The sequence below is a fragment of the Neoarius graeffei genome, chromosome 9 (assembly GCF_027579695.1).
Source record: "Neoarius graeffei isolate fNeoGra1 chromosome 9, fNeoGra1.pri, whole genome shotgun sequence".
Lineage (NCBI taxonomy): Eukaryota > Metazoa > Chordata > Actinopteri > Siluriformes > Ariidae > Neoarius > Neoarius graeffei.
Window position 1 is genome coordinate 72979121 of NC_083577.1, and position 10888 is coordinate 72990008.

The 10888-nt window shown below is 43.3% G+C and overlaps 1 protein-coding gene across 2 annotated transcripts in view; it reads right to left on the minus strand.

Moving 5' to 3' along the window:
* Positions 1-10375, minus strand: part of lmln (leishmanolysin-like (metallopeptidase M8 family)) — a 45287-nt gene extending 34912 nt beyond the window's left edge. For both annotated transcript variants that reach the window (XM_060928853.1, XM_060928854.1), the window contains exon 1: positions 10088-10375. In XM_060928853.1, the coding sequence (XP_060784836.1) occupies positions 10088-10198 (111 nt within the window). In that variant the 5' untranslated portion in view covers positions 10199-10375. The remainder of the gene's footprint in view (positions 1-10087) is intronic.
* Positions 10376-10888: the final 513 nt, after the last annotated feature.

The following is a 10888-nucleotide window of genomic DNA, read 5'->3' on the forward strand; positions in this document are numbered from 1 at the left end:
TGAATCCTACATCAGCGCTGGTTTGTTTATGAGAAAACGGCCTGGTGGTTTTCTGCAAATTTCTTCAACATTATCGAGTAATTATTAAAATGGTTAACAGATGTATCGTAGGAGGGTGTAGCAACACCAATCTTGATGGGATTAGTACTCATCGCTTCCCAAAAGACCGGACAATGAGAGAGAAATGGGAGCGCTTGGTCTACACAGGCTGTGCACTGAAACCATGCAAAGCTCTCGCAGCCTGTTGGCACTTCCGCAGGTAACGTCACGAATCTGGCTCCAGACTCCCTTGGGATTTTTCCAGACGAGTTTTGTTATTTTATTTTTTTCTGCTGTACACAGGTGGCCTTGTGCAAAATTACCCTTCTGGATGTGTGTGTAAAGGGACATACTTTCATATAAAAAAAAAACAAAAAACAAAATTGGTCCAGAATATGCACTTTAATTCCTTTTGACTGAGAACGACCCACATGCATGACTTTATGTGAGCTTTTGGCACATCCATACAGTTTTAAATACAACACCTACAATTAAAAACAGTTTTTTTTATTGCATTTATTTAATTCCTGGGCTCCCATCTGTAACAGGGAGTGATGTTGCAGCCCATTAAAACACTTTACAATAGATTATTAGATTCTAATAGAATAGATGAGCCAAAATAATCGGGGATATTTTTTAATGGGCCCTGACTCGTTACAAGTATGAATAGGTGGGGCTTAAAACAGAAAAGGTTGAGAACCTCTGAACTAAACAAAACAAGCAGATATTGTTTGGATGCATAAGTATTCACCCCCTGGGTCAACACTTGTCGAGACCAGCTTTGGCTGCAATAACAGCTGCAAGTCTTCTGGGATGTGTCTTTATCAGCAAATCTGGATCCTAATTTGATTTGATTTAGGGTTGTTTTACAATCAGCGTACAAAGTTTGTGTCACGGGGGTCCAAAATTCAAATTGATTCAAACTGGTTCTTGTACCAGTTTTTAAGTGAAGGACAAGTTAAAGAACAGATTTCAGGTAATTTTTTGACATGTGTATGGTAGTTTTGTGTAATCTGCTATAAGATGGGAGAAACAAATGAAGTGATTCTCGGAGAGGACATTTTTTTTGACAATTCAGAATCCACTACTTCCATAGTGCTTTTAAATATAAGGCTGTAAGCTTTGTGTTAGTTGTCTCTAATATTTATGTCCCAATATCTTGACCACATTTTAGGATGAAAATAATAATTTTAGATATCTCATCTCATTATCTCTAGCCGCTTTATCCTGTTCTACAGGGTCGCAGGCAAGCTGGAGCCTATCCCAGCTGACTACGGGTGAAAGGCGGGGTACACCCTGAACAAGTCGCCAGGTCATCAAAGGGCTGACACATAGACACAGACAACCATTCACACTCACATTCACACCTACGGTCAATTTAGAGTCACCAGTTAACCTAACCTGCATGTCTTTAGACTGTGGGGGAAACCGGATCACCCGGAGGAAACCCACGCGGACACGGGGAGAACATGCAAACTCTGCACAGAAAGGCCCTCGCCGGCCACGGGGCTCGAACCCGGACCTTCTTGCTGTGAGGCGACAGCGCTAACCATTACACCACTGTGCCACCCCATTTTAGATATGTTATTTTATATTGAAAAATTAGCTGTCTCGGAGAGGACATTTTTTTGACACATGTAGGTACCGCCGGTATTGTCTTTTAGGACTACAACTCCCAGCCAACTTCCACGTTGACCTACGTCACGCCTGGGCAGGATCACCAACGTCACATCCTCCATGACTCCATAAGGGACCTGGAATTCCTTCATACTCTCTCTTTGGCGTCTACAACTACACAGGAACAGACCTAAAAGGAGGCACTCACTTATTGGACCGTCCGAAACCACAACTTCTTTCTTGCAAGATCCACGATTCAGCGCGTTTTCTTTTTGTTTACCCTTGATCACGGTAGACTCCGGAAACACGCGATTTTTAACTCAGTCGAGTTACAACCGGTTTTAGTTATTCCTTATGAGTACGTACAAAACTGCAGCCCAAAGCAGTTTAATTTGTAGTTAAGAAGCGGCTAGATACCTTCTAACTAAAGCTGTGCACATTGTTTAATCAGAGTTTTTCTTCCCGCGAGCTACGAAGCATCGGACCAAGGATTCTCTGTTTCCCACAGAAGTCTTTACGAGCTCCTGTGAAACTCAGCCTCGCCAAGAATTCTCTGCTTTCTACAAAAGGGCGAGATACTGAAGTAAGACTTGGCATTTTGGCAAAAGACTAGTCTTAGGAATTAGTTTATTTACTTAGTGTGAATTTAAACTCAGGGACTGTTTAAGTGTGCACACTGATTTTGTGTTTCTACCATTTGTTCTTAGCCTGGGAAATCCCATGCTGCTTTGCACAATCGTTCCGATCTGAAAAGACAGCATGGAAACTATGGTCTAAAGGCTCGCCTGAGTTAGGGAGCCAATCAGAGAGTGGGGAGGGGTGGAAAGACGGTGACGCGTAGTACTCGACAAACGGAAGCTTGTAGTTTATTTGGGACTGTTTACGGATCACATTTAACATGGCGGCAAGCGATACGAACCAAACTTTCGATCAAGCTTTAGACACTGTTCTGAATAGTTTAGAGCGAAAGTTTGTTTTAAAAAAAGAACAGCATTTGGCGTTACAATCTTTCTTCGCCACTTCGTCGCTCTAACTATGTCACCGGGTACAACTGCCATGATTGGCCATAGGCTATGTATACGCCAAATGATAGACATTCGCAACGTCCAATAAACGGCCGTTGACAATCGTAAACCACACCTCCCCTACGAGAAATTCAATAGGCGGATTCCAGACCATATTTCACTTGTGATATGGTCTGGTGTTAACCAGACTAATTTGTTCTATTCTTGATCTCTCAATTGTTTAATAGGTTTTGCATGCCCTCTCTTTCTTTCTAACACTTTAATTTCATTATTTACCCATATTTTGACCTCATCAAGATTTCAGTGAATTTGGTAATGTTATAAAGCTAGTGGGTTAGCTGTTACGGCTAATTCTTCTATCTTATTAGCATCCAGAGATAACTGTATTGTCTCCAAGGGACTGTTAGGCCTCACCACGTGGTCAAACACACCTCAGTTAGCATCCCACGCTAGCCTTTCTTTTGCTAGGCCATAGGCCTCATAACACACCTTAGCTAGCAACTAAAGCTAACTCTTTTGTTTTACTTAGAAACACGTGGTCACCAGGCCTTTCACACACAAACACATGCTAGCTAGCCTTCCTTTGCCTTGGCTAGCAACACAAAGCTAATTCTCGTCTTAGCAACCAAAGCTAACTCCCTTGTTTTTACTTAGAAACACGTGGTCAACTCCCCCCCCACACACACACACGTAGTCAGCATTCAAAGCTAACTCCGTTGTAGGCCAGAAGGCTTTACACACACACTACATGTTTCATGTTTAATTTCCCTTTAATACACACACGTTTCATGTTTAATTTCCCTTTAATACACACACTACATGTTTCATGTTTAATTTCCTTTTAATACACACAAACACACATACCTCACTGTTTGCTGAAGATTTCAACTGTTATTATTCAATTTTATCTTTGTTAAAATAAATTCCATTATTATTGAAACTGTGTGTTTATTTTGTTGTCCCAATATTTTCGAAGTTGCCCAAATCTCAAGAGAATTCCAAGGTGCATATGAGTTATGTAATACGGTAAGTGATCATAATAATTTGGAACATACCATAATTTAACTGTTTGATAATTTATTATTAAGCATCAAAATTAAAGGTATTATTTAATGAGACTGATTTAATGAGATTGATCACTTAATTACTAATTGCACCTACACACAATTACATACTAATTTGATCAAAATAGTCTGAAAACTTACTGGCATTCAACATTAAAACTTAACTATGTTTCCAATGATATGGAACCAGATATGTGTTTTATGGTATAAAGAATGATTTAAGTGCATCCCTTTTGGAGCTACCTGTGGTCAAAAAAGCACTTTTTCTAAATGACACGAGTAATTTTGCTAAATATGACATATATTGCCATACATTCACCAAAAATAACGTTATCACCAAATTTTTTTTTGCATGGTAAATAGAGCGATCATAGGGCTACAATAAACAACCAAGTTTATTTAGTCAAGCCTTTTGATATTGACGATAATAAGTGTTAAATGTGATTTTTAGCTTGCGTACCCTGATTGTATAACAACCCTTTAGTTATTTATCTGTTGTCAATTCTTCTTGGTAAAAAAAAAGTTAAATGTGAGAAAAGGGTCAATATGTATATAAAGAGGGTAGAGGCAGGGCTGGATTATGGGGGTCTGGGCCCCGGGGCCAGGAGTTCGCAAAGGCCCCCCCCCCCCCCCCCACACACACACACACACAAAGGCTACTGAGGTTGCAAACTAGCAGAGGGCAACATATGAATGAAGTAAATAAAGTTACATGTAAACATACTGTATGTTTAGAACGTTAAAGGACATGGGACATGGATTTTTTTCTGGGTATAATTATGTATAAAGGACATAAGAAATGCCATCTAAAATCACTGCAGGGCGTCAAAAATGTGAAAATCATCACATTATTAAACTTTTTTATACATCAGCGTAAAACAATGATTCGTTAATTAGCCAAGCGGTCACGTGACCCATGACGTCACAAAAACTTTTCAAGGAGCCAGCGCTTGGGTATCTAATGTAAACCGAAATGGACACCATCGACAGTGACATTCCCGATGTTTCACAGAGATGTGAAGTTAGACCCTATCATTTCGAACCGATAGCTGGAAATTCACATGAACATAGATCTTGTCTTTACTCTGACGGGTCAGATGATTCCGAGAGTGAGAGTTCATTCAATCCCCATGAAACTGAAAGCGGTCGGCTCGATAACACTTCCTGGTAAGTTAAAAACAATTCTGCTCAAAGGCTAATGATCTGTTGAAAGAAGTATTATTTTTGTATCATACATTGAAAGTTCATCATAGATCTAGCTAAAGTCCGTTGCAAGCTAGTTTTTTTTTGCTGATATTTTTCGAGATTGACTGAGATACAATGCTTCCAGAGTCCGAGATGAAAACATTCAAAATGGCGAAACGAGTCAGAATTATGATAATCAATAATTGATACAGGGCGGCACGGTGGTGTAGTGGTTAGCGCTGTCGCCTCACAGCAAGAAGGTCCTGGGTTCGAGCCCCGTGGCCGGCGAGGGCCTTTCTGTGTGGAGTTTGCATGTTCTCCCCGTGTCCGCGTGGGTTTCCTCCGGGTGCTCCGGTTTCCCCCACAGTCCAAAGACATGCAGGTTAGGTTAACTGGTGACTCTAAATTGACTGTAGGTGTGAATGTGAGTGTGAATGGTTGTCTGTGTCTATGTGTCAGCCCTGTGATGACCTGGCGACTTGTCCAGGGTGTACCCCGCCTTTCGCCCGTAGTCAGCTGGGATAGGCTCCAGCTTGCCTGCGACCCTGTAGAACAGGATAAAGCGGCTAGAGATAATGAGATGAGATGAATAATTGATACACCCAAAATTATAATACTAATCCTTACCGCATGAGGCCCATGGTAAAACCACACTTCCAGGAGGGGCTGCCGTCTGCCTCCCAAGCCGGCCGAGAGCGCTCCTCGTCGGGCACGGCCAGGCGGGCGAATGCCCTGGTCCGTCCGCCCTGTCTAAAAAATAATGGTACAACTCCGAGTGAAGGTATCAATGCGCTGCCGAAGCGCGCAGAAGGTGTTAGTACGCCTGTCATTATAGTGCGGACTTTCCATAGCATAGAAAATCGCCACGTTTCAATTTGTGTAACTGAACTTTGTTTCATGTCACTGGTCATATAAACCTATGTAAACAGGAAAAACGTGGAAGAGTTTGGTCGCATCTAACTACAGCCCCAAAAAATACCATTGGCCATGCTGAGCCTAGCTACATTGCTAACAGGAGTAACAGCACGTCTGACTAACTGGGAGGTCGCAATACACCATGATGTTCAATGTACGTTAAACACTCTAAAAACGAAACAATTTTCTTGTCATCCAAGACACAAAAACTATTTTGTCGCATTCGTCATCATCACGATTCACACTTCTCCATATTCATCTACCCGCTTGTGCTGTACCCGAAAGTTTTTGTGACGTATGATCACGTGACAGCGGCTCTTCCGGTTGTAAAATATGCATATCGGAGCTCGAGCAGAAATGCCATATAATCATCACGAATATAACGATTTTGCTGAATTTAATAGATAATTTTGTATTTGTTGATGCAATTATTTCATATTTTTAATGGAAAGAAACTGATATAGCGTGCATTTATGTTTCATGTCCCATGTCCTTTAAGACATACAATGTTAGTGATTAAAGATATATGTATTGTGTCAAGAAGTTAACAAGGAAACTGATGTGTCAATAATTAAGCCGTACCTAAGGAATAATTCATTCTAGGCTATATAAGTTTTTTCCTACTCTTCCTTCTTGCAAAGTCATCCACTAATTCATCAAAGTTAAGCTGTCAGACCAACTCTGATTCAATTGCCAGAAGAGAAAGTGAATTCAAGCAGTTTTGGCACATTGTCATCCTGAGTTCATTCTTAATACGAGCCAGTCTGGAGAATGAACGTTCCCCTTCACAATTTGTAATAGGCAGGGTCAAAAAAAGTCTGAGTACTATGTAGACATTTGGAAAAGTGGACTGTAGATCCAAATCCACCATGGTCTCCAGCATTGAACTTGGGCATTTTTGATTTTCTGACATGAATGATTTGTATTGTACAAGTTCATCTGCCAGGCTCATGTCCAAATCTGTGGGATATGCTGCAGCAAGTGATTTGGCCCTTGAAGTGAGCTCACTGTTGGACATATTGTCAGGCATGAAAAGAACATGAAAAAGATTGGTCAAGTGTGTGTATGCAGTTAACCGATGGTGAAGACAGGACACAAGTTTGTCAATTAGAACATTGAATGTTTCAATCCGAAACTTTTCTTTTCCACTAAATTCAACACCTGGCTCTTCACTTTCATCAGCCATACGTTTGCGCTTCTTTGTGCGCTGGAGGTCATGCCTGTAGTCTTGGGAGACTGAATGGGTAACATTTAAAGCTGACCCTTCAAAAAAGGCGGAATTGTCTCTCTGTTCTGCCACAAAGTCACAAAGTGAAAGGAGAAGCCGTGTAGCCGTGCGTATGTCAATGTTATGTTTCTGCAACTGCAGACTTGGAACCACTGCAGTATTGTATCCCAAAAGTGTTCCATGAAGGCTATCTCTAGGGTGTCCAGCTTGCCACAGAGTGCAGAGGCCTCTCTTCTAGTTTCACGTTTCTCCTGTGAATCTTTGGAAATATTGTTCAGTGCCTCTCTCAATTGTGGATAATATTTCCAAAGAGCCTTTGTGGATTCAGCTCTTGAACTCCAGCGAGTACCTGACAACGATTTCAATGTGAGTTTCACATCTGTATCACGAAACACCTTTCCCCACCTGTGTGTTGACGAGGTACAAAACGTGTATAGTGATTGCACAAAGTCAAAGAAACGGCCAGCTTCTGGGCAACTGTCAACAGCATTGACACCAACTAAATTCAACGAATGTGCTGCACAGGGGACATAAATTAATGGGTTTATTCGTTTCAGATGAGCTTGGACTCCATTGTACTTTCCTGACATATTACTTGCATTGTCATAAGACTGGCCTGTACAGTTAGTTAAGTCTAGACCCAGGTTCTCCACCATAGCAACAACACACTCAGCCAAACTGCTCCCACTATGATTTCCAATAGGCTCAAAAGCCAGAAAACGCTCAACTACTTCTCCACTATTATTTACAAACCTGAAAATAAAAGTGAGTTGGTCCACATGAGCAAGGTCTGGAGTGAAGTCAACTATAACAGAAAAGTATTTGGACTCTTTAATCTCGCTGATAATTGCTTCCTTTGTTCTTTCTCCCATTAAGTGGATAAATTCCTCACAGATTGTTGATGAGAGGTAGGACACAGAGCCTTTGCCCTTGCCTCCAAACCTTTGGAGATGGTCGGCTAGAAAAGGGTCAAATTTGGCCAACAGTTCGACAATGCCCAAGAAATTACCATAGTGAGGTGATCCCAGCTGCTCATCGTCTCCCCTGAAAGCAAGGCCCCTCTCCTCCAAAAACTGGATTACAGCAACAACTCTTTTCAAAACTTCCCACCAGTATTGCCTCTCTGCATCCATTTGTTTGACAAGATTAGAATCAACTCTTCCTGTGTTTTTGGAGCGATTGTGTAATGCTAGCATGCAAGCCCTATGCTCCTCACTCCTCTCATGCTCACCGATATGCTCAGAATGTTTCCAATCAGAAAACCCGTGGACAAACGCATTGTGCTTACTTGAAAATAGCTTGCAAGCAAAACAAAAGATGCGACCAGTTGAAGGGAGTAGCCACTGCCTAGTCACAGATTGGCCATTAGGTAGAGAATATTTGAGTAAGGAATTTGTGAAACTCCTAGTCATGCCCCCCATTGTCCTATCCCTACTTGAGGCAGGGTACTTTTCACTTCGATTTTGAAAAGCAGCTGCTCCTCTACTAACCAGAATCAACTTGGCTTGTTCAGTAATGGAACTTGGCCATAAAGCAGGGTCATTATCTGTTTCACACCAGGAGTTTGAACCCCCAGCTTCTGGTGTGATACTGGTCTCGGTGTACCCCTTCTGACTTGACAAGACTTTCTCAGGCGATGCCTGGTCTGACAGCGAGTCTCCTGTACTAACAAGAGTGCAGTCTTGGTCAGTTGTGGTATTTGGCCGTAAAGTATGGTCATTAAGTGTTTCACAACTGGAGTTGGAGTCCCAAGATTCTGGTGTGAAACTGGGCTCCGTGCACTCCTCCTCACTTGGAAACACTTTCTCAGGTGATGCCTGGTCTGATTGTGGGCCTGAGGCCTGACAGGTCGGGTCTATGCTTGATTGGGTCTGTGAGGGCCGCCACAGGCGAAATTCGCTCCTCATTTGCATAATATTAAACTTGGCCAAATATTTTCACTTCGCCCTGTTCGCTTGCCTTCGCCCCACTTCGCTTCCCTCATAGGAACGAATGGTGAATTTCGCTTCGCCAAATTCGCGTGTATGTGTCCCCAGCGTGAGGCACACAAGGCATGTTGTTATCTGCCTATGATATGACATGAAGTAAGGAACAAAAACGAACCCCAAAACCCTTGGTAAATCAGAGGCCCTTTGTAATCAGAGGGCTCTCTTCAGGGGCGTCGAAGTAGGAGGGAAAGTGGGACTCAGTCACCAGGGCCCTACGTATCGGGGGGCCCCATAGGGAGTCAGGTTTTTTTTTTTTTTTTGGGGGGGGGGGGGGGGTTCCATTTGAGCTAGGTCCATAGGGCCCAGAATTTGGTGCTACTCTTAACAGTACGCTTTCCCGTTAGGGCTCTCTCTAGGGCCCCCAAATAGCCAGAAGTCACGACCCTTAGCAGGGGCTTTCATAATCATAGGATCCTCTGAAAGCATTCCCCCTACTTCCTTGAACCCCTAGTTGGCAGACGTTATGGCCTCAGGAGTTTTCACGAGAGGCACTACAGCAGGGCCAGGGGCCCTCCGATTGCCGTCCCCCGCCGCCCACCAACCCACCCCTTCCCTCTGTTTTCTTCAGATATGCCCTATAACAGTGTAAGTAGTCATAAGATCCTAGAGAATATAGAGGCCCTCTGATGTCACAATTGGCATCGGCATCGCTATGGGGCCCCTGGACCCCTTGGGCGCCGGCCCCACTGGCCCGGTCCGTAATCCGGCCCTGGGTAGAGGGTAGTTAATAAACATAATAAATAAACTGTATATACTGTAACATATAGCATCACTAAGCTGCAGCATTTACTTATGGCACTTATCTGTAAATAATACTGTATTTATCACTTTTGGTTAGATGCTGCCTGCATTTCATTGGCTTTTTATCTGGATTCTGCACAAAGTTGAATCTAATCTAATCTAATCTAATCTAATCTCACAGCTGAGTGGATGCTGGATTGGCGTCAGCTCGTTAGTCACCGAGCTTACTGGAGTTTAAATGAAAATGTGTATATACAGTATAATAATGAAAAGAGGTGCTCTTACCTCTGAGGGCAAGGGCATTCTGTGACTGCATGTGTGACGGTGTGTGTCGACGAGCAGAGAGCAGAGAGAGCAGAGCCACACACACAGCCTCCAGCAGCCTCCAGCGGCCATCGCCTCACTGCAGCCGGACAAACTGCCTGCGAGTCCGAGCCGGCCTGGTGTTCCTCTTCTGCCCGCTGGAAAGCTGCAGTGTTAACATTCATACCTCACTCGATACAACGGAGAGTCAAAACACATGCGTGCTGTGATGAAGCTCTCTTCCATTCATTGATTATTTCCGAAGACCGGCACTGACAGCGCGCGCGCGCGCACGACGCCACTGTGAAGCGAGCAACACTAACAGCCACAGAAACAAACGGGAGCGCGGTATTCAAAATAATAGTCTGCTGGAATTCATTTAGAAAATACGGAAGAAAAACAATCAGGAGCACGGAATAACGTGAAAAGTTTATTGTTATAAATATATGCTTTGACGTGATAACTTTAAACTCGTGTTTGAATCTATAGTTTGAATGAGACGTGTGGAGAATAAACATGCCTCACAGCAAGAAGGTCCTGGGTTCGAGCCCCGTGGCCGGCGAGGGCCTTTCTGTGCGGAGTCTGCATGTTCTCCCCGTGTCCGCGTGGGTTTCCTCCGGGTGCTCCGGTTTCCCCCACAGTCCAAAGACATGCAGGTTAGGTTAACTGGTGACTCTAAGGCCCTGTCCACACGGCAACGGATTCAGGTGAATCCGATACAATTGTTTATCGTTTCGGCCTGGCGTCCAGACGGCACCGGTGTTTTGGGTGCCCCAAAACGCA